This window comes from Leptosomus discolor, chromosome 8, assembly GCF_034619465.1.
Source record: "Leptosomus discolor isolate bLepDis1 chromosome 8, bLepDis1.hap2, whole genome shotgun sequence".
Classification (NCBI taxonomy): domain Eukaryota; kingdom Metazoa; phylum Chordata; class Aves; order Leptosomiformes; family Leptosomidae; genus Leptosomus; species Leptosomus discolor.
The window spans coordinates 3,847,542-3,871,578 of record NC_141398.1 but is presented as its reverse complement, the minus strand read 5'-3'; the positions used below and the strand labels follow the sequence as shown (position 1 = coordinate 3,871,578).

The following is a 24,037-nucleotide window of genomic DNA, read 5'->3' as shown; positions in this document are numbered from 1 at the left end:
CTCAAGTGTATCCCAGCTGCAGCCGAGACCTTCCCAAGCACCGTAGGTCATTTAGGAAGCCCAGTGTGCAGATACCGTCACCTAATCATACAAGCCACATCTGCTTCTGTTTTGCTTTAGATTGAGCCATAAAATTAGAAGAGAAAATTTTAAAAAAAAAGTGAACATTCACAGCGTGCTTAATTTTTCCAAGTAATTTCTGAATTCGCCTTCACCAACGTAAGAAATCTCAAGAAGGGAAAGAAGTTACCGGCAGATCGGTACTTTCTAATAGCAGAGAATCCAGTATTTTAAGTGTTGTACAGCAATGCTATCATACATTAATATGCTTTAACATTTTGCATTCAGGTGAAGATGGGAGGCTGGCGTACGAACAGCTGGACAAATTTCCCCGGGAGTTTGTTAAAGTTGGAAGCCGCCGCGGAACTGAAGCTGCCACAGCTTTTTAGGGGGAAAAGAACCTGCCTACATTTCACAGGCATTAAAGCAGGGTGGAGCTGCACTTCAGCGTGGGGGGCAGAAGGAAGACTTTGAAGAATTCTATGAGAATGTCCTAAAATGTAGCAATGTACAGACTTCTTAAGGAAAAGCAAAATCTAAAATCCAGCTTAAGGGTTCCTACTGGCTCCTCTTTGCGGCTCATGATGGAACAGTTGGATGCTGAGGAACTTTCTTGACTGCTTTGTAACAAATAACCTAATTGCAGTTGTTCAGCCTCAACAAACTTCTGTGAGTTTGTAGTAAACCTTCATCTATTTTACTGAGTTTTACATTTGAAGTTGTCGTGAAAGCTTGAGACGTGCGATACGGTGTCTAACACGGCCAAGTAGGCGGCCACCTGAGCAGGACTGCAAAGAAGGTTTCTCTTCAACGCCGAGCTCAGCGTCCCCAGCGGCAGGGAGCACCGCTCGGCTTTCTCAGTTTTGTCTCAGTAATGAAATAGGGAGCAAGTTTCTTCAAGTTTTGCCTTCAGAAACAGCAGGATGTAAACCCTGGGAGGTGTCACTTTGGTGACTCATGCTTAAATGCCTCCGCTGGTCTTTTATTTCCTTTCTCTTGCCCTCCAGCAACGAGCCATCATTAATCGAGAGATTTGTGAGGAGGATCAAACAACCACGTAGGTTTCTGGAAACTAAATGAAAAAGTAAAGCGCATTTATTTATTCCAGGAAGGAGGAATGAATGCAGCTAATTGCACAAGTCCTCAAAGCCGTTTGGTCCCGTAAGTTGCAGGCAGGATTGGATTTCCTACGCTCTAATTAGTGGATCATAGCTTCTATAGAGTGATTTCAGAATAAAGAACTAGAACAAGCTGAAGTGGACCTCGGAGGCGGTAATAAACAGGGGGTGAAGCGAACGCACCCCCCCGCTCACTGCAGGGATGAAAGACAGCGAGTGCTTCAAACTGGTGATTACGAGCCTGAAGTTAACAGAGGTGAATAGAATTTAACAGGAGAGTGTTCCCGTGCTGTGTTCATTATGCATGAAATGCTATTTAGGTGTCAATTAAGGTACCCAAATTTGCGTAGACTCCATAGAAAAGATCGCAGACCACTCGCATCAAAAGGAAGCCTCGTGTGCGCCAAACCCGTTGGCAGGCCGGGGTCCTTCTGCGAGGGGTTTTTTTTTTTTTTTACTGTGAATGTTACAGCAATGTACATACCTGTATATTTATAAATATATATATTCTTCCTTTAATTAAAAAAGTACATTTTTGTACAGTTCAGAATGCTTACTTGCTTACTGAGGGGTACGGACTCTTTCTGCAGAAGGTGAATAACCACAGGATGGTTTTTATACCCCGCCTAGCCCATCAGCCGAATTCTTCCAAGTGTCCTTTTGTACTGACTTTGCTTTTTTTTTTTTTAATTTTTTTTTTTTTTTGCTTTTAGTTTTGTGCCGTTTGTACTCACCATATTTCCTATCACATTTAAGTTATAATAAAGATTATTTTTTAATTACTAAGCACATCAGTCCGTACGTATAGTCCCTCTTTATATCAGCAGCCTCTCCGCTGCGAGGCTCGTACAACCTTCAAACATCATGCAAATCAGCTCCCGGTATCACAGGGGGCTCTTACATCCACTGCCTGCAGCCAGATTTGGGACAAACCATCAGGGAGTTGTTTAGTCCTATTAAGGGAAAAGGCTTGTAGGGAATATTTGTCCTTTCAAGCCTGGTCACCAGGACAAGACTTTACAACCTCAAAAAGTTTAGCGAAATTACATTAAGTCATCTGCTAGATTTCCTACAGCGTAGAAATATTTTGTTTCATACCGTGTCAACTTTAAGGCTCAGAAGAACATTACTTTAAGATCTTACAAAAACATCTAAATTACAACAAAGGGAACAAAGTGCCTGAGGGCGGACAGAGAACTGCAACTTCAGCGGTGGCGGGAGAAGCGGTGCAGCGCTCACTTGCGTTCTAACACGCACAGCCCTCGTGTTGTCATCGTTCTGCTGGCCCAGGTAAGTGGCAAACTGGTTTAGAAATGGAAATAAACCCACAGAAGCGGGGAAAGTAGAGAAGGGGGATGAAACTATAGTGAAAACGACTGCTCTTAGTGGTGCAGCTGGGGGGCGAGCCCCAGCGCATCTGAAAAACACCAGTTTTAAACTCAAACGCTGGTCTGGCTGCGGAGGGAGGACTGTGCCCTCTCAGGGTTCCCTCTCTGGTTGCTTCAGTGTGTGCTCCCGTCCCAGAGCAGCAGCAAGAGGTGGACACCAGTTAAAAAGAAGATGAGGACATTCCTGTGCTCCTGTGTCTGTCCAAAGCTCCTGCCTGTATGTCACGGTTTGAGGCTGGGCCGGCCACTAACGAATGACAGACGCTCTCTACTAACCCCTCTCCCCTCCCAAAAGGAAAAGGAGAGGGAACAAGGGAGAGAGACTTTACGGTTTGGAAAAGAAAACTAAAACAGCTTTAATGGAACAATAACAATAAAAGATAATAATAAGTAAGAATAAGGAAATAATGAGATAGATACAATATGTACAAATAAATACAAAACCAACACCGAACCCAACTCCCCCCACCCTGATGATGACACGTCCCCACCACGCTGCAGGGCTGGCACTGGGGCAGTCCCAGGCTGGACTGGGCAGCAGACAGGGACGGGATGCAGGAGCTGGACTCAGGCACTGGATTCAGGGATGCACGGGTCGGGATCGACGACAGAAGGACAGACAGAGTCCTCCTCAGATGTCGCCATTGAAGAAGAGAGCGAGACCCTCGTGATCCCTCAGCTTTACACTGACCATGACGTCTGTGGGGAGGAACACTCTGTGGGTCAGGTTTGGGTCACCTGTCCGGTTCGCTCCTCCCTGTAGTTGTGACCCTTTTCACTCCCGCACCCCAACACGCAGCACAAGACTCAGCAGTGACCTTGGTCGCTGTAAGAACCAGTCCAAGCCAGGGCCTCTCTGCATCCCATCCCTTGGTATGGACTGTAAACACCAGGGGTTGGCACTGCTGGGAGCAGTCACTGTCTGGAAAAACAGGCTGCTGGTTCAGACAGCGCCGTTAGTTAGAGGAGACTGAACTGAAAAGTTAAAGCGCTAAAACAGAATTAGTTCTGGTTTAGCCCAAACCAGGACACTGTAGTACCTGCCGTCCGTCAAAAGCTCGCTTGTCGTTTGCGTACCGCAGGACCTGATTTTGTGACGTCTTAGGAACAACCGAGATGAGGTCACCTTCAGGCAAGCACTAGTACCCTACGTCTCTAGGTACCCCTAGTTTAAGTTCAGCCCAAACCAACTGTGTGCATCATTCAAGATACTTATCAAGGCTCCACAACTAACAGAAGATATGCTGAAGAGGCTCCGGGGCTGTTACCAAACTTTTACTTCTTCCCTTCTGCGGAGAGAGACTTGTCTCAGACAGAAGATGCTCCTTTTCCACTTACAAACAGTCAGGCACAGGCCCGGGGAACGCAGCAGAGAGCCAAAGCTGCAGGGAGCACAGGGCTGCTCACGTCTACACGTACCAAATCAAACGGAGCTTCGACTTCCATCCACTTCCACCTCCCTGCAGTTTCAATCCGCCCTTTGAGAAGTTTAATCGGCCTCAAGCTGATCTGCTACACCATTGCAACCACTAAACCCCAAGCGGGCAGCTCGTAGGGACCAGAGAGGAGCAAATCCTGCTCTCCACAAAGTCAGTGAGGAAATTCACGGGAATTTTAGCGGGAAAGTTAGAAATTTAGTTCCTGTTGTGGTATCCAAGACTGACAGACTTGAACCTGGCGTATAGATGAATAGAGGCTAAATTTCACTTTGAGCATTAACACTGTTTTAGAACTAAATAAACCAAAGAATCATGTTCTAACAGGGTTCATGCCAACATCTGAAAAAACCCCACACTTGAGAACAAAACCAAAATCCCGTAAGTTTCTGCCCTCAGGGTAAACAAACCCGTGAAGAAGTGAACAAACCTTCAAGCTTCCAAAACCAGAAGGCAAATAAAAAGGAACAAACCGTATATTGGCCTCATCACTTCCACATTTTTGTGCCCGCAGAGCTGACTGCTGCCCTTTCCCACCACATTAACGCTCCTTTGTGGAGCGGGGAAAGCCAGACGCACGGAGGGGACTGTAACAAGACGGAGGCTTCCCCAGCAAAGAAGGAACCAGCAGGCAGTGACTAGAAAACCTCATTTTAGGGCTGCAGCAGGTTGACTCAAACTAATTTAAAGGTTCACCCCAGAAAAGCACGTTAGGAAACAGCTCCTGTACCGAAACAGCTCGGCAGCAGCACGGAGTGAAGACAGAGGGATCTCGCCAGGAAAAGGGGGCTCGGGAAAGGGGTTTGCCAGGGGGTTTTGTCGGTGGCTGCTTCTTACCTCAGGCTTTTCATGAGCTATGGTGGGTGTCACCCCCCCCCCGCCCCCGCCACGCTGTTACTGCCTCTCAGCCTTCAGAAACCCGCAGTGCCTCCACGCTGCTCCAGCTCCAGCCCGAGTTGGGCTGCCCAGAGCTTCACGCTGCTGTCGGTGAGACTCCTCCTGTACCCGGTACACCTTCAGAAAAGGGACCTGCAGCCGCTTTACCCCGGATACACCTTCAGAAAAGGGACCTACAGCCGCTTTACCCCAGACACCCCTTCAGAAAAGGGACCTGCAGCCGCTTTACCCCAGACACCCCTTCAGAAAAGGGACCTACAACGGCTTTACCCGCTGCTGCAGTCTCTGGCTGTACAGCTGATGGCTGACTTTAAGCAAGCAAAATTAGGAGTCAATAGGACTGCCAGACATCTCTTAAGGCCAGACCCCTGCTTTGCCGATTCCCAGGGGATTTATCCTGACAATAGGATCCAGAAGCCACCTTCAAACGGCTGCGGTGCCCCCCGGGGGTAAGGTCACAACCAAGGGTTTGACCTTGACACAGACGGTCACGTTTTGCTACAGACAGTTGTTGGCGGATCGACAAAGCAGCAGCAAATGAAAGTTTCACAGAACCCCGTTATCATTTGCTGAACTACTTTGTGTTCTTGCAGGGAAGAGAAGTTAACAACATGCAATAAACATTGTCTGCCGAAGAAAATGTTGATGATAACAACGCAATTCGGTCTCGAGAACAACAGAGCACTGGAAACACGCAGCCTTGGGCTTTGCAAACGTGCTCAAAATCTCAAATCCAGTTTGGAAAACAACCTCAGGTGGCCTTTAAGGAGAAATAACCAAACACGCAGGGTGTTTCCTTGCAAAAAATCCATGACTGACTTTGTTACTTTATGCACAGGCTGCAACAACCACGCTGTAGGCCCTCACAATGCCAAACTCCAAGTGAGTTTCAGCTGCCCAGCCCAGTAGTTATTATGGTCTCATTCCCACATTGTCTTAAATACAATGGGTGTTTACACTGAAATTGTTATTTTTGCTACAACAATTAAAAGCTCTTCCTCACCCAAACCATCCACCCACCCCCCAGTTTGCTTGCCTCTCTAGTCCCAGCACAGCTGTTCCTCCTTGAAACACCTGGAAATGGCCCATCTCCCCTCACTTTAGTCTTAAATACCTGAAATTCTGTCCTGTTAGGACACGCATATTTTATGGGAGACATGCTAGGAGGCAGCAGATGCATCCCACTTCTGAGCAGCCTTCGGATACTTCAGTGGAAGCCCGTGGCCTCAGCCTCTGCAGTGCAAAGGAGTCAAGATGCTGGTCAAGCTGGGGAACAAAAGCATTTATGATTTTTTGGGAAAAAAAAGAAGTCACATTCTGCAGTTCAGTTCCAGAACAGATCGTTTTATTTTGCTAGGCAGCATTTTCTCTGTCACTTAGCTGGATATGAAGTTTGTCTTTAGCTATGTAACAGGTGAAAACCAACATTGCTGTTTCGGTGGTAAATGCTTCCCTGTACAGAATCATGCAACAGTTTGGGTTGGAAAGGGACCTTTAGAGGTCATCTAGTGCAACCCCCCTGCGGTACAAAAATAAAAGGTCAGATGGTTGTAAGAGGACAAATCTCTGGATAATTTCTACACATTTGACAAACCCTTCACACATGCATGCAAAGTCCCTAGAACTATAAAACATAGTTCTGCTGCATACACATTGTAAAAAACTCAGTTTTCAGGACAATAAACAGAACTTGACCCCTTTTAGACTATTTTTAAATGGCAATTAATCCTAAAACTTCTGACAACTTTCATACACGAATATTTCTGATCTAGTAGGCATAGGGAGATGGTTTGATTAAGGTCCAATCCATCTGTGACCGACAGAGCACGTGTGTTTGGGTTTTATTCCTGTGGTTCAGGTCTCATACTCAGCCTTCTCCTACAGCACGTTTTTTCAAGCGTTTCTAGAGCCAGCTATCCTCTTTGGTAACGAATCGAAGTTCCTAAACCCACAGTAGCCTTGGTTTGAAGGCTTTAGGTGCAAGTGGCACGCATTACCAAGTGGCACATGGCTTTGTGATATGAAGAGTTCTCTTCCAGGCGGGCCTAACGCTGCAACGCATCCATCGGCCTACGAGAAGAACTCGCATGATTTGTTTTGTACGCGCTCCCTTCCAACAGAAGGATCCAGCTACTCGAGGGACTGTCTCGTCTTTGTGATTTACATAACATCAATCAAGAAAAAGCACAAGATTTAAATCTAGCAAGCATTCCTCTTGCCCAGCTTTGAGGACAATATGGAAGAGCCAGCTGCAGATAACACACACAAATTCTGGATTTATTACTTGCTGGCAGTTTTAACAGTTCACAGAGCAGGAGGTGAAATGGTGGAAAAGCTGCACTTGCTGTCTCAGTTGGACTGGTCCGCCCAGCCAGCTAATTATGCAAGTGCTTTCTTCCCTTCCACAGCCTCTGCCAATGGAAAATATTCCCCACCTTTAAAAATAAAGCCACCTCTGAAAGATTAACTATCAATAATTTAAACTAAACTGCACTGCCCAAGTTAAAATTTATGTGTTTCCTTATTTGCTACTGTGGAAGAACTACTTTGACATGAAAGTTGCTTAGAATCTGAGATAGGTCACTTGACAGTATTATCTAGTTCTTTTGAACAGGAACCCAGGTCACCCTACAAAGCAGCTACCCAGCCTCCAGTTGTTTGTTTTTCCTTAAACACAGCATCAGTGTGAGTGACAGGACACACCTTTGTCACCGTTTCTGCACTGTGACCGAAAGGATTACATCCAAGTACACTCTAGAGCACAAACTGTAATCTTTCTTTTACCAAGTTCCCAGGAAAACATGACGCCTCACCTCATGGTTACCAGATTCGAGGCGAAATGGAAGCCAGAAGGAATATTACTTCCTACAACAGTTCTGACATTCCCTGACTGACACCGCTGAAAATACCTGTTAACTGAATGACACCGCTGAAAATACCTGTTAACTGAATGACACCCATTGGGAGAGTGAGATACAGGCCAGTCTGATAGCTCCACGGGTGTCTTCACAGGTACCCTCAAGCACCCATTTTGGCAAGGCCCAATAGAGCCACACACCAGAATCCCCCCCGATTCTCTCTGCCTCCTGAAAGCCACTCAGCTTGAAGCTCTTCACAAGCTATTGCCATGGCCAGCATCTTCTAAAGCCTGTCCTTCAAAGGCCTTGTTACTTACAGAACAACTGCAGGACTGGAAAAGCTGTGTTCAACTTACTCCCCCCTTCTGCCTCACCACTTTCACCTGCAAGCAATTCCCTCTCCTCCCTGGTACAGATGCCAGATAAGGTGCTCAGAGTTTTAAGAGTGCTTTTTGTTCCTGCAAACCCTTCAGAACATCACTGTCTTGGTAAAGTGGTGCCTCATCTCTTGGTAAATACCAGAGCAGTACCTGGAGACAGATACTCCATTTTCCTTTCAGAATAGCTCTGAAATGTAAGCAGCTTTGTCTCCAGCCAGTTTTCAGTACAGCTGCTACCAGGAGCAAGAACAGCCCACCTTGCCTTTATCAGCAAATAAAGGGATTTCTAGAAGAAACTGTCTAATACTTTCTACTGAAGCTCTCATCTAGTCATCTTGGAAAAGGCTCCCTTAAAAGGCAGAGGCAATTATTAATTAAAACACACCACCCTGAAAAGCATAAATCTAACTAAACTTTAGATCTTGACCCTTGTTACCCATTCTTGACTTTCTGAAGCCTCACCAACAGCACACAAGCTGTATTTTGCTTTCCCTATCCACCACAACCACTCTGTTCTCCAGAATTCTGGAAATCTAAGGAGTTAAAAACTGCCCAGGCTCTCCCCAAAAAACCCTGCAAGCTTCTACCTACACTAGTCCCAGCTGACTTATGAGCCTGGAACTAGTCATTCCGCACTCAGAGGCTGTTTTGGTAAGGCAAAGATTTATTTATCAATTTTCATGTATCATGTCAGACCAACTGATAAGATATTTACACAACAGTTCGAAATACACAGTATTTGCATTTTATACAAGCGACTAAGTGCTGCCTGTAGTAAGTTTTCTATGCAGTATCCTGGTACTCCCACTGCTACATAATTCCAATTAAAACCCAACATCTGTAACGCTTCCACAAGAGTTTCTATACCTGAGAAGTTTTAGTATATCCTTTCGAGAGGAAGTCTGCAATTAAAAGCCAGATACATAAGCCTATCTCAAGGTTGTCATTCCAGTTGCAAATGACTTGCTTCCTTTGAAGCAAGATCTGATATACTCTCCCTCGAGCCACGGGATACTTGCGATGGCCCTTCTTCAGAAGTGCTGTCTGCATCATCTCCACAGCCAAGCTCTTCATTGTCTTGTTTGGATTCCTCTAGAGCCAGACTCTTCAGTGTCTCAAGCTTGTCAGGTGCTTGCCCAGTTAGCCTCTAGAAAGAAACAGAGACAGGGAACTTAATAGCCAGTGAAATAAGACTGTGCATATTGAATGAAGCAAACTGTCTTCATTTAGAGATTGTTGTTATAATTAAAACATTCCTCAGTCACAGAAATCTTAAGACACTTCAACTCAAATTGCTACCTCTAACTCACAGAGCACATCTCCTATGTGGACTGTTAAGTCTGCCTTAGGTTCTTCAGTAGGACAGGTTTTATCTTGGGCAACCTAAAATATGGGAAACAGCTTCCCAAGTTACCATTACTATGGTGCTATATTGGTTTATTTTTAGAAGAACAATAACAGATTAAGTTCATAATTTTTAATCAGCGATAATGAAGGTACATTAAGTCTAGATGAACTTACAAGACCCAGCAGTTGATCAAGCTCCTCACCTAAGCCGGTCTAAGGAAGAAAGACAGGACTGCAAAAGGCTTCTTTTGAGGCTTCTGGTTGTTTGATGTAGCCCTTAAGGCTCATTAAAGCCTCAGAAGTGAGCAGCTTACAACTAGTAAGTGAACTTAACTGCTGAGGAACTGCAGTGCATAAACACTGCGTTTAGCCAGCAGCCTCACAGCACCTCCTAAGCACTGGAATGCGTAAGTCACCTCAGACAAGGGAAGATGAAGCCTTCCTTCCCTTGTCACCACCTCCAACATGCAAAGCCTGTTCTGTTAAGACAACAGGTTGAACCTCCCCTTCAGAAAACATCACTTTTAGTACTTTCTCATTACTCCTGGGGGTTCTGAGGTGGAAAAACTCATCCCCTAGAAGGGGTTTTATGTCTCTGGATTAGAGCAATCCCGCAGGAAATGGGTCAGGCAGTAATTAAAAACGAAGATTTGTGCAAGCACACAAAATAGAAGTCATAACTCATTAAAAATAGTCTTTGCTGGTTTCTCACTTGTTCATTCTACATTAACTGAAAATTCCTTGAAGTACCTCAATCATGCTGGTCATATAATGCACATGTTCAGCCAGGGACATTAGCTCTTCGTTTTCTTCTTTTAGGCGGGCAATTTCACCATCTTTCTGCTCAATTTCTTTGTGCAACTGAGGTCAAATAAAAAAATGTTAAAACAGGAAGACGATAGCCAGTGGTAAAGCAGCTGGCTATCTCTCACTAGCTACCTTTTCATTTTCTTGAAGCACTTCGTACAGAGCCTTCCTCCTTTCTTCAGCCACTTCTTTCCAATACTGAGATGAAGGACTTCCTGAAGTAAGAAGCTACAGTAAGCACGTGCCAAGACTGAATTCTTGAGATCACCTTAAGATACCCAACTTGTGCACAAGAGTTCTATAAACGGTGATAATAGGACCTCACTCCATGTAATGTTTCCCCAGAGAGAAGCTGTAAGTTTACAACTACAGACAGAAGGTTATAGAAAAGAGATCCTACACTCTTATGTCAGTCTTAACGTGTACTTTGTGGCAGACAGGAGTCTTATTCCCAAGTCACTGTCCATACTGGGCCTAATGGTCCTGAGAAGCCGCCCATGCAGCACACTACACCAGAACAGGCTTTCATTTCAGCTTAGTTATTAGTCCCTTGAAAGCTCGTAGCCAAGCCAAAGTGACAAACTAGGGCTTAAAACTGCTGTACACAATGGTTCTCAGCCTCTGGTTACCATAAATTGATTCTTAAACATCAGATATCTATACTGTATTTACTGTACTATAGAGGATAAGTATCATTAATTCCTGCCAGGCATCACAAAAAAAACACAAAACACAAAGCCTTTATCTAACTGACAAAAGAACAGCATTTCAAGTTATATTCCAAGAGCAGCATAGCATTTTAAGTGCAAGAAAACATTTCAGGAGTCACCACATACCTTTTATCATGAGATCTGCATCTTGAATGACATCATTCATATTCTCATTTTCTTGCTCCTTGTTCACAGACACCTCAGCTTTACAACCCTTTGAGGTGAACTTGTTATTCCAGAGTTTCCTTTTGACTGAAGATTTCTTCTGCATGAAACAGGGGCAGGTTTAACTCCAGAGCAACTGAATTTCAGCTTTTTTTTTTTTTTAAAGAATACAAACTTGTAAGCCTCACTTGTGACTCAACTAAGCCTTTATGAAGCCCTGCCTTCTTCACATTCTACTTCAAATTTACAGACATCTTCCTCAATACCCGTAAGTTTAAAAGAAGAATCTCAAACATTTTCCTGAAGTACTCAGAAATCACTAGTTTTTAATAGCTTATTACTAAAATAGCAAGTTTAAGTCGTATCACACCAGTTAGCAGGTTATATGCTTTTTCAAATACATCAGTTTTCAGTTAAAAGCTCAAAAGCATCTCACTAGGAGTACAAATGACGACACATCTACAGGTTACCGTTCAATTCATACCTCATTACGTCTGCCAACCAGGCAACCTGTTGCTGAAGGCTGAATCATTTTAAGAGTCCGTCTCGGGGCAGCACTGCATGTGGTGTCTGTGAGGTACTTCTGAAAAGACAAATACAGCTTCAGACAGTTGCCATTCTTCCCTACATGAACTGCAACTTTGGGATTTGTCATGCTTCCATTAAGGTAACCCATGGTTCATCTTTTCAAGACAAAAAGGTGATACTTCAGTCTGTGCTGAGGCTTGTGGAAAGAAGGGGATCTAGTTATTTGTAGCAGAGAAGCTATGCTCAGTCCCGGCCTCTTCAAAAAACCCTTACCCTTCATAAAGGAACCTGAACAGGTCTTACAGCAGCAATATCCTGACTGGATTTCAAGGCCAGCTACAGTGCAGTGACACAAGTAAACTTCAGCTGGAGCTCTCAAAGTTGTATTTGAGAACAGCAGCATCAGGCTTTGGGGGACAGAGACAAAAGCGACTGCAATTGCAAGTTTATGCGGTGAAGTCACCCCCATCACTTCAGGCAGCACCAGGTCTTTGTTACCTCCGAACACACCCTCAAGTGGTGCTCATGATTATCCATTAAAATGGACCTCAAGCTTCCTTGCTACGACCCAGACAGGCTATTGTTTTGTATAAACAGTATGTTTATCACCTTTCCTGTCATGCAGAAATGCTTATTTCCTGCACTAAAGCTTTCTGATGGGGTTGGTTACACGGCCACCACGGGACAGCAAACAATGGCAGACAACCAAGCTAGAACAGCCAGAACAGAACGCCACACCGGCGTGAGAAAGTTACCGACTCACAGGGCACTTCGTGTGACAAGAGTTCGCCTTTCCCACGGTAGCTCCTGCCACCAATTATCCTACTGTTGAACTACAGGACAAACACCAGCTGCTGTGGGAACAGGAGTCACACGGTGTGTCTGACACTGCCTGCTGCTAGTGAAGGTTAGCACTAAGCATACCCTGCCAAGAAATTACTGACTAATACTCGAGTTAACCCATTGAAAGTTCAAAAAGCCACACTGAGGAATTTATACCCTACAGTCACTACAGGACAAGATCACCACGTGTGCAAGTCAGATGTATCAACTGGCAATTTCATTAATACCCTAAGTTTTCGTTGCCATCACTCTACCCCTCCTGACAGGGGGCTACCAGCCTCTATTTTATACAGCATTTGTATAATTCAAATTAGGGCCTACATTAAAGGGTTTAACAAGAGAGTCTTGTAACAAGAATAGGTATAAACTTTAATAACTTATCAGACACCTCGTACAAACCCAAATCCTTTAAGCTTTTCCATCAATTCCAAGACAACTACGGTTCATGAGGGTGACTTTAGAAACAACTGCCTGCATGAATACTTCAGCTAAACCATGCTCAAGTCAAGAGAGATTTAACTCTTCGTAACTTCATCCCTATACAGGACAGAATACAGAACCCCTTAGCGGCCAGACTGATTCAGTAACCAAAATAAGGCAGGTAGCCAGCACCTAAGTAAAAAAAAAAAAAAAACCACCAAAACACCAACATGGAAAGAGAGCAAGCTCAGTGTCAAAGTAAAAAGGGCTTGCTGAGCAGTAAGAAAAAAATAAAAAGTAGTCATAAAGACATATGCCCAGGCAGGACAGAGTGTTCCCAAGCCACACTGCCTGCCAGGAGGTTACTCAAGCCAACAGGACATAAGCCAGGTGGAAGCACATTACAACAGATCCCTTTGTATTCCTTCAGTGGATATAAAACTTGTGTCAGAAAGAGGGAGCATTTCCCAAAGAAGTGGGCGTAAACCTCAGAACATCACAAATCCTGTGTTTGAGACACTCCTGATAAATTTCATCTTCTATGTTCTATCCCTTATCTGCTCCCATATTCTAGATTCAAGGCTTTAAAGCCTATACCTCCAAAGAGCCTGATGGTTTTTCTGCACTCGGTTTCTGTTTCATTTTGGAATTCATAGGATCACTGAAAAAAAAAAAGTTAAAAAATTAGTAACATCCAGCTGCAACTGAAGGTCAGGGACATTAGTTAAAAAATACGACAATTTCAGTTCATCCACTTTTAGGACAGCATTAAAAAGCCAGCCATGGACCGCCTGCTCAGCAGGCTCTTCCAGAGCCCCCCTCAGGGCTCCCCCCCCCCCCCCCCCCCATGGGTTTCCCCCCAAATACAGGCTTCGAGCGCGCCAGGAAAGCAAAACCCTGAGGGGACACCCCTTGTCACTGACACCGCTGCCTCCCCACGACGTTAAATCCCATTAGGCCCTTCCACAGGGATGGCGAGGGGGGGGGTCTCACAGACACACACCCAAGATGGCGGGGGGGGGGGGGGGGGGGGGCGCGGCACTCTCCCTCTCCCGCCAGCCGAGCCCGCAGCCGCCGCCCCTCCTCGCTCGCCGCCAATGGGGAAGCGGGGCTAGAGGCCGCCAGGGCCCAAAAGCAGCCATGAAGGCCTGCGGCCCCCTCTCGGCTCAAGCGAGACGGAGCGGAGCCCCCCCGACCACCCCTCACCGCCGCCCGGCCCCGCTCACCACCAGCCGCTCCCGCACTGCCCCGCCAGCGCGCGCACCCAGCCAGCCGCCTCCTCCCGCCCCCGGCCTGCGCCTATAGGGAGCGCGAAAAGTCACGTGCTCCTCCGGCCGCTCTCCGAGCCAATCGCAGGCCGCGCTCCCCCCCCCATGCCGCCGGCGGAGCCACGCCCCGCGGGGCCGCTGGCGGGAAGATGGGGGCCGGAGGGGCGGGGCGGGGCGAGGGGAGGCGGGCGGCCTGAGGGGGCCTGGGAGGGCCTGAGGGGGCCGTGCAAACGTTATCGTTTATTAATGCCAATAAATAAAAAATCTTGCAAACCTTATCTTTTATTTAAGCCCATAGGATCTTCTGCTGACTTGTGAGTGAACATTTGTAGCGTTAAGGACGCACTCCTTGCCACCAAGGTCTCAGCTCGCTTAGAGCAGCTGTCAATGGGTTTTCCAGGCAATATGACGGAGCTATTAGAAATTAGGATAATGACAGAGAGGAGCATTTACTCAGCACGCCCCTTTGTCAGACTTCTGTTTGGAAATAGGCCGCGTGGCACTTAGGAGAATGTCTTAAGGGGAATGTCATGGTCCGATGAAAGAAAGAAAGGCAGAACGTAAAAAATGATGAATTAGGAAATCTTTAAACAAGGACAAGGAACTAAAGCTGATCTCTCTTGCATAAACTTGTTCAGTCTCCCATTGACCCATTTAAACTTTCATTGTCCACAATATCCTTTGGCGTGTACTTCTAGAGCTCAAATGGCCATTGTCTGAAGAGCACTCTCCTTTTTAACCCGATTCCTGTAGCTTCATTTGATGTCCCCAGCCCTTGTACTGGAAGGGACAACAAACAACTGGACCTCATCTAGGCCACTGTTAGAGATGCCCCTCCAGATCTCTCTCCCAGGTCCACTCAGCCGCCCCTTACACAAAAGCTGTTCCACCTCTCTGCTCTCCTGTGAACCCTGTGCCGTTCGATCTGCCTTTAACCACCGCTGAACATCGGGCTGATGCTCTTGTGGACATGTCTGTCACAACTCTGAGAGCTCGTTCTGGAATGATGGTCAGTTCAAAGTCTGGTTTTGGACATGTGAAATTAAGATTTTTTTTTTCCTACATATGTTCTTCGATGTTTATCTACATCGAATTTCATTGACCGCTGTGTTCGCCAGTTACTCAGTTCCATAATGCCCTTCTGCAGATGTTCAGTCAGCTCTGCTCCTATTATTTGAATAATATAGTGTCATCAGCAAGCTGTCACCTCAGTAAGCTTTGTCTTCTATCAAGAAAATGAAAATAACAGAAATTTCTACCTAAATTATTGTTGTTCTGTTGCAGTACTAAAAACCAAAGCTCATGCTCTTAAGTTGGTTTAATTCTTCTTGGTTCTAGAAGAAAACTTGAAATGTCCATATTCCAAAACAGTAGCAGATATGCTAAACTCTGGTCAAATATACACACAAATCTTACCAGCATTAAATCTCCTTTCAGAAAGACCTGGATACAGGTAATGTGTACATAAACACAATATCAAAACGCTCCTATTTTTATGTTTTATGCATTGTTATACAACAGTATAAATATGCAATATAAAATACATTTATGCAAAACGTTTAAATTATATGCATGCGTAGATTTATACACATAAAAGGCAACACGTTCATTTTATGGCCGAGACACAATTTTTGTCATGCTAAAGTTTTCAAGTGCCACTTTCTCAGAGACTACCTTTTCAAAATTCAGTTTTAATTCATGAAAAGTTTCAGGTAGATTTACCGAAGTGGAATAACTGCTTTTGGAAATGCTGATAATTGGAAAGGGCCGAGGTAATGGGAGATGGTTCTGATGTGACAGTTCTGTTTGTTTTTCCTTTCAATTTGTTCCTTGCTGGAGGCACATGATCTGGAGGTTTATTACAAAGCTGCCGCTCCTTCAATTTATCCAGCTGAAGAGCGTGTCCTGCTACGAACCACCGTGCCTCGGAATTTTCCTTCAGCTCAGTTTCTTCAGTTTGAAAGGTTTGTAAAGAATCCCTTCACCGCATCAGAAAGAACAACTGAGGGAGAACAACTGGGAACTTATTAGAAGCTGATTCATAGTCTTAGCTGTGGGAAACCAGTATAATTACATTAAAATCTCACAAAAAGGTTTCAGGTTACTTTATTATAATAATTCCCATCTTTGTGGCTGAAGGTTAAAGTTAAATAAGGGGTTATGGCATTTTTACATGCAAAAGTCTGTCAACCCAGTGCTAGCAGAATATGTATTTCTTCAGGCTGAGTGCAATATCATGCATTTCAGCTCGTTTCTCTCACAAAAAAATAAAACTCCGTCATGACTGCCGAGGACTATTTGCACTTCAAGCGAGCCTAAGCAAACACGCCGAGGTTTCCCATAGAGCTCAGCCAATTCGTTAGATTATTCATGGCAGCAGCCATTAGAGCTTTTATACCCCATTGCTATTGATAAATGTTACCCGTTTTTATAGCAAATGACAACGGAAAAAAAGCTCCTTGGAGGACTTGGCGTGCCTGGGAACGCGGGAACAGGTGGGAAGGCGCTACCCTGTCTCCAATACCTCTGGAGTCCAGCCCAGCCTGTGCGTGGAAGCTTCTTAAACATTGCACAGAGAGAGTTTGGACTCGAGTGTCTGAAGCAGGTACCGGCAAAACAGTATTTCTGCTTGAGGCTGGGCCTTTTGTCGAGGCCTTTGCGTAATCCGCCGAGAGTCACCCAGCTCTGCGGCGCTTAGGGACCCTTTGTTTCTACCTGCTGCATTACGTGCAGGCAAACGACACTGTAATTTTGTATTTTGTAAATTACTCTATTATGTCAACATCACAAATCTTTTCCTATTGACTGGTATTTAATGCCGGCTGTTTGAGAGGCAGAGAACCACTGCGGAGAGGGCCAAGGGAGTCAGCGCAGCGCCTCTGAAGCACGTGGGCGTCTTCCCGCTGTCCTGCTGTAACGGGTCTGCGTGGCAAGGTTTTGGTAGCACGAAGGAGACCCACGTTGGAGCAGTTCATGGAGAACTGAACCCGTGGGAAGACTCACGCTGGAGAAGTCATGGAGGACTTTCTCCCGTGAGGGGGACCCCACATTGGAGCAGGGGGAATGTGTGAGGAGCCCTCCCCCTGAGGAGGAAGGAGCGGCAGAAAACAACAGTGTGATGAACTGACCCCAAACCCCATTCCCTGTTTTCCCCCCTGTGCTGCTGGGGGGGGAAGAGGGAGAAAAAAAATCAAAGTTAAGCCCGGGGAAGGTGTTTTAAGATTTGGTTTTATTTCTCATTACTCCTCTCTGAGTTAATTGGTAATAAATTACATTTTCCTTTAGTCGAGTCCATTTTGCCCGTGACGGTAAACGCTGAGTGATCTCCCTGTCCTTATCTCAACCCCACAAGCCTGTTATTTTTTTTTTCCTCTCCTCTCTCCTGCCCAGTTAAGGAGGGGGAGTGATAGAGCGGCTTTGGTGGGCACCTGGCGTTTTGGCCAGGGTCAACCCACCCCACCTGCTCTGGGTGCAAGCCCTGCAGAAGGGTCCAGGGAAGGAGCCCCTGAGGCTGGGTTTGGGAGCTCGGAACCGGTGAGCAGGAGCTGTGGCTCTCAGGGCCCCTGGCTGCTGTTCTCTTGGCCCTTCTGCCCCACCAAAAAAAAAAAAAAAAAAAAAGCCCTTTATTTCAGGGGTGAAGCGGCTCCCCGCGCTCCGCCGGGGGACACTAGGTGGCAGCGTGGCATCACGGTGCCTTAACGCTTTCCCCCCGCACCACCACCGCCCCCCCCCAGCCTTGTTTCTGGGGTGTTCCGTCCTACGGAGGGGTGTGTCGTGAGTTACCGACAAGAAGTTAACGATTTGTCATCTTTTCCCTAGGTTAACCGGCTCATGCGAATGAAACCCTGTCCAAAGACAGGGTTATAAACCCAGCACAGTCCCCGTAACGCCGTTCCCATGCTATATTAACTGAATAGTCTGCAATTGTCATGCATTAGGAGAAAAGATTGTGCTGTGAATTGTGGTCCTTAGTGCTCCAGAGATGAAAGGTGAAAAGAAAAATCTACATCTCACCTTCGGAATTTTTCCCTGGTTAAATACTGGGTGCATCACTAAGACATCCCTTAAAACACTGTGAGAGCCTCACCTCCTCAGCTATGGATTCACCTGGACAAAACCCATCATTTATATAGTGCTTTAAGATTGAAAAATGAAGCATTCTCTATAAAGGCTAGGAATTATTAATCTAAAGCTACTCCCAGTTCTGCTGACTACAAGTATTTCCATTCTTTACAGACTGAACAAATAGAACAAGTCGTTTCAACTTTTATTCTTGCTGCTGAGCAAACACAAAACCACCTTTGGGTTTGCCAGGTCGAACCAGTCTAATAAAGACAAATGCATTTGCACACCACCAACTGAGAGCGCAAGGACACAGCACGGTGACAAAGAGTCAAGAGTCTTCCAGACACCGAAACACTTTGTCGAAAGGAATTTGAAGTGCAGGTACCACGCGCAGGCAGGGCTCCTCGTCTGCATTTCAGATGACTTCAAAAGAAATGCGAAGTTTTAGAGACAGGATGTGCATTTGTTACACAAAACAAATACCCAAGCTGTTAGAGAAACCGTAACCAAAGAGGCCATTGATTGTCGGGGTTTGGGGGAGCTACCACCCCAGCGAAGGCCCTGAGAACCTTTAGTTACTTTTGACATCGTAACTGCACGTGCTCAGCGCTCTGAAACGAGTCAGGAAAGCGCAAACTGGACAAGCAGAAAACGAGAACACACCTAATCAAGTGTGTTTAAGTATATAGAGACACACACACACACACAGAGTGAATTATGAGGATGAAACCAACCCAGCAAGGCAGCGGGTACCGTTCAGCCGAAGTCTAGGCTCAGCACCTCACGTGCCCAAGGACCTACGGCCTATTTTATGACCACAGCCCTACAACGAGAAGTCAGGACACAGGGAAGTGATGGATGAAGCTTAATATTGTAGCCATAGCAGTGCACTGGATATATAGTTGTCCACAGCATGAGGTAAGGAATGTTCTGTGCATTAAATGCTGCCATTTTTCTACACAAAAGCATTCTTGTTAGGCCTTAGAAACGAATGTTTCCTCTAGAGGCAGAAAAGAGTGAATCAGAGAATATCCTGAAGTATATGAAAGCGGTTTAATTGCCACCTAATTTGTCTTGTTTGACTTTAGAAGGAATACTAATTTATTTTTGTCTGATACATAAACATTTGGCACTGAATTAATCATAGTTCTGTTTTTGAAGCGAGTAGCTTCGGGGCTGATACTGCTTCTAACACACACAGCCAGTACAGTATGCATGGGAAATGTAAACAGAAAGCTAACAGAATCCAGCTCATCTCTTCCCATGTCTACAACTTATATATAAATTTGCTACAATCTGTTAACAACTAATTATTAACTAGAAATTATTACATTTTAAGTAACTAATTATTAAGCTGGAAATTAAGAGCAGGGGCATTAGAGTACAATCTTGCCCGCATGCTTCTGAGTAAACAATTCACTCTGAAAACAGGAGTCAGATTCTGAAATCACATACATTTGGGAAAAAAAAAACAACAACCCAACAAGGTGTTTCTATAAAGTTTTCCATCCTTTTTAATTTACAGAATAAACCCCAACTTATTATGCAACTGAAATGTGAAAACAACTACAGCGCTTAATTTCACTGCAAACAGCAAGGAAACAATAAAATGGTGAATAGAAAACACAAGTTTTTGAGAGCAGAAAAGGAAGAAATATACAAGCGACCAGGCAGTCCAAACTTGCAGAGCTTCTCAAAACCACACGGCTCAAACACTTCCTCTCCCAAGGGATCTATTTTGGTGACAAGCTCTTTCCTGCCTCCACAGGGGCTGTTGCCGCGCTGCTACGGCCCGTGGTAGCGTCACCCCCCGCTCCAGAGACCCAAGTCCCCAGGGACGTGATCCCTCACAGACCACAGCACTGCAGCTACGTGGTAACGTACGACGCTGTCCTGGTTTGGGCTAAACCAGAACTAATTCTGTTTTAGTGCTTTAACTTTTCAGTGAAGTCTCCTCTAACTAACGGCGCTGTCTGAACCAGCAGCCTGTTTTTCCAGACAGTGACTGCTCCCAGCAGTGCCAACCCCTGGTGTTTACAGTCCGTACCAAGGGATGGGATGCAGAGAGGCCCTGGCTTGGACTGGTTCTTACAGCGACCAAGGTCACTGCTGAGTCTTGTGCTGCGTGTTGGGGTGCGGGAGTGAAAAGGGTCACAAGCACGAAAAAGGTCGCCCCTGCAGGGAGGAGCGAACCGGACAGGTGACCCCAACCTGACCCACAGAGTGTTCCACCCCATGGACGTCATGGTCAGTGTAAAGCTGAGGGGTCACGAGGGTCTCGCTCTCTTCTTCGATGGCGACATCTGAGGAGGACTCTGTCTGTCCTTCTGTCGTCGATCCCGACCCGTGCATCCCTGAATCCAGTGCCTGAGTCCAGCTCCTGCATCCCGTCCCTGTCTGCTGCCCAGTCCAGCCTGGGACTGCCCCAGTGCCAGCCCTGCAGCGTGGTGGGGACGTGTCGTCATCAGGGCAGGGGGAGTTGGGTTCGGTGTTGGTTTTGTATTTATTTGTACATATTGTATCTATTTCATTATTTCCTTATTCTTACTTATTATTATCTTTTATTGTTACTGTTTCATTAAAGCTGTTTTAGTTTTCTTTTCCAAACCGTAAAGTCTCTCTCCCTTGTTCTTTCTCCTTCTCCCTTTTTTGAGAGGGGAGAGGGGTTAGTAGAGAGTGTCCGTCATTCGTTAGTGGCCGGCCCAGCCTCAACCCGTGACAAACGTCCTCCTCGCCTGGAGCGGGAGAAGGACCGAAGGACACCGGCGGGTCTGTGCTCCGTTACCCAAGCAGAAGCTGCCCTGCTCCGCTGACTGTTTCGTTCAGCCCGAATTTAACATGCCCAAGAAACGCTATTTTTGCTGTGCTAATGGGATGGAAGCCTCAAAAAAGAACTACTGCGTGTTTTGCATATACTGCCACAACCTACTCGTCGGGTTTTTGTATACCAGGCGCACTTCTCTCCTCTCAACAATAAAAGTTGTATCGTTTCAAGCTGGGTTTGAAGAGAGGCAGGCTGTCGTTAGGCACAGCGTTAGAACTGCAAAACACACGCCAGCTTTCAGGCACACAAGCCTCTCTTACAAATGGTACAACATTGCACAACCAGTAAGAAGCACAACAATAACATACAATTATCTGGCCAAGAGAATTATGGAGCAACAGCATCTAAATATTTATTTTGCTAAGTCTTAGCTCTCCATTCAGTAAAGTGCGTTACTTAATAATGTATATTTTCGCTAAGATGCTCTTATTTTTCTACTGTATGAGCTTCATCATTGAGCACGATGGAGGAAAAGCAGCACAACTGTGTAAAAGTAGGACAAGGCTCAGCTATTACTCATGGCTTCACTAGTGCAGATATTTCTGCACATAGATGTATAACAAACACCCTCATTTGTCAGGATATCCTTACTAGCCACAAGCGAAAAGAAATGTTCTCTGCGTTAGGTAAGCGAGGTGGCTGCCTGTGTAAGAAGGAGCAGCGATCTACATACAAGGAACCTGGAGTGATTTCAGTTCCCCATCCCCTTCTGAAACGTCAGGAAAGGATTGGAGCAGCCGGAGTTTGCAGGAGACAGCTGGTGGCTGCTTAACATGTAATAACTGTACTTGATCTCCCGTTTCCTCTAAGTATATATATAATTTCCTCTAAGTAGATCTATTCCTCTCCTCACAGCTCTTCTAGAAAGTATTCCAGGAGAAAAACTAAAACTGTTCTCGTGCCAGCGCGGCATATGACAACATTTTTTGGACGCATTCCCCAACCTGGGGCTGGGCAGCTGCCCGATCCCTCGTGACGAAGGGCAGTAGCTGCGGCTGCCTCCCCGCACTCGAGAGGACAGCCGGAGTTACTGGGCTGGAAGAAAACTCCTTCCTTTCTCTCCTCCGCAGGCAGGCAAGGCGCCAGTTCCCTCGGAGGGCCCTCCGTGCCGGGGTAATCCCCGCGTCAAGCAGCGCTGCTGCGCTGCCGGGCCTCGGCTGTGCCGGCACAAAGCGGGTCACAGGCCAAGCGTGAGTCACGGCTGAAAATAGCAGCAGGCACCAGGGGGAATTTCAGACCGCGGCACAAAATGCCGTACAGGGCAGCACGGCCAACCCAACCGCTTCGACTGGAAAAAAGTGGGTCTCTAAACACAGCTCTCGTTAAGGCCAGGCTGGTATTCTAGTTAAAAAAAGTTGCATTTTGAAATAGTCCCAGCAGTGCAGAGCTAATGTAATACCCTGATTTAGCTGCCTTGCTTTTTACCTCCAAATAAAGGGATATTTTTGCCGTTAGGAGGGAACAGCAGCGGGTGAGAAGGATCTGTTTGCGCTCTGTTCCTGTCCAAGCAGCGGGGGAGCGTTCCCCTGTGACAGGGAAGGCAAGATGGAGTGTTTGCATCGGAGGGCCTGACTGACCCCGGGCGGTGGCAATGAAGTCTGAGGGCTGCGGGACGGCAGCTTGCCTACAAGGCAGGCAGGAGGAAAGTCGCCAAGGTGTCCGAGGGAAAGCGTGTAAAGGAAAGGTGCTCTAAAGGGAAATAACTCATGTGGGGAACAAGGGAAACCAGCAGAGATGAGTTAAGAGCAGAGACCAGGGGGGAAAAAAGACTGAAATCTGCTGGAGTTTACTGGAGAGTGCCACCAGCACGCTGCGTGGGCTTTGAAACACAAGCAAACGAGCCAGACGGTGCCCGCGCTTGCCTTCTGCGTGTCGTCTTTCTCACGGCGTCGCTGCTGCGGTGATGCAGTTTGTGTCCGAACTCAGTGAAGAGCAGGAGCACAGACCTCAGTCCAGACACTGGCCGTGGCTGCATGTACAGGGGGCAGGAAGGCTGACAGCATCCAAAAATGATGACGGGAAAACACACGAAGGATTTAAGAGGGAAGCTAAAAGAGACAGCAACAAAGGTACCTTCTAAGCTAAAAACCCAGGAAGTTTTGCTGATCAAAACCTTGCAACAAGATAGAGACACGTCCGATGGACCTGCGCTCCCTCAGGTAGGGTCTGCAAACAATGCCAAAAAACTATGGATCACAGGAAGAAGCACCCCAGGACTGAAAGCTTTGGGCAGCCCTTACCTGCCTTTGGGCAGCCCCTTGGCAGCCCCGCTCTCGCTGGGGCTCTGCGCTTGCTCTCTCCAAACCCCAACCCTATCCCTACGCGGTGCTCAGGGCTACCTCCCATCCCACCACAACGTGCCAAGGGACCGAACGTTCAACAGGCGCCAGCTTCCAGGGGGGAAGGTGGGAGAGATGCCTTCACCCACCCCTGGCAGCCTGCGGTCTGGCTGGAGCACAAAGCACCGAGCGGCCATCCCCTTCGCTCTGCTGCAGCGCCGTGCTGCCGGGCGCTCGGGAAGCACCTCCGGCCGGGGTCATTTTGGATGGCGAGGCTTTCCCTGGCACGCCGGAGCGGGGAACACGAGCGGCGGGGCCATCACGTGCCGGGGCCTGGCGGGGAAGATGGCAGCTCTTCCTACTCGCCGCCATACCGAGAGCCCAGGTGAAGGCAGGCTGCGCCCTCAGGGTGAAAGGAGAGAGGCGTACGCCTTTCTTTGTAGTATGGAAATAAAAATGGTGACTTTTCTCCCAGGATTGGTGTCTCTGGAATAGCAATGGCTCGTTTACGGAACGAGCCGGCCCCTCGGGAAGCGTTACCGACACGGGCTGGGGCAGGCGGGCTGCCCGCCCCGTTTCTGTAGACAGACCATCTTGGAGTAAACGCTGGATTTTAATTCTTTTATTTATTTCTAGTTACAGGA

At 46.7% G+C, this 24,037-nt stretch overlaps 2 protein-coding genes across 2 annotated transcripts in view; one reads left to right on the top strand and one right to left on the bottom strand.

Moving 5' to 3' along the window:
• The window catches only part of RIPOR2 (RHO family interacting cell polarization regulator 2), a 69,895-nt gene extending 68,221 nt beyond the window's left edge, over positions 1 to 1,674 (top strand). Inside the window, exon 23 of the mRNA XM_086468954.1 lies at positions 349 to 1,674. Coding sequence (XP_086325080.1) covers positions 349 to 449 — 101 coding nt within the window. The 3' untranslated portion in view covers positions 450 to 1,674. The remainder of the gene's footprint in view (positions 1 to 348) is intronic.
• Positions 1,675 to 9,080: 7,406 nt separating this feature from the next.
• GMNN (geminin DNA replication inhibitor) lies at positions 9,081 to 13,611 on the bottom strand. Its single transcript, XM_009952152.2, has 6 exons — positions 13,555 to 13,611; positions 11,651 to 11,749; positions 11,128 to 11,266; positions 10,424 to 10,506; positions 10,235 to 10,345; positions 9,081 to 9,284 (listed from the first exon to the last, which is right to left on the bottom strand). The coding sequence occupies exons 1-6, from the start codon at positions 13,609 to 13,611 to the stop codon at positions 9,081 to 9,083; spliced, it is 693 nt and encodes a 230-aa protein (XP_009950454.1).
• Between the last annotated feature and the right edge of the window lie 10,426 nt (positions 13,612 to 24,037).

What these genes read in the sequence shown, in the direction of transcription:
- GMNN (XM_009952152.2), bottom strand. Translation starts at nt 13,611, where the DNA reads ATGAATTCCAAAATGAAACAGAAACCGAGTGCAGAAAAACCATCAGGC. An exon ending in TGCAGATCTCATGATAAAAG is followed by an intron (nt 10,507 to 11,127) that starts GTATGTGGTGAC and finishes TTCTTACTTCAG; the next exon opens with GAAGTCCTTCATCTCAGTAT. An exon ending in ATATGACCAGCATGATTGAG is followed by an intron (nt 9,285 to 10,234) that starts GTACTTCAAGGA and finishes GTTTCTTTCTAG; the next exon opens with AGGCTAACTGGGCAAGCACC.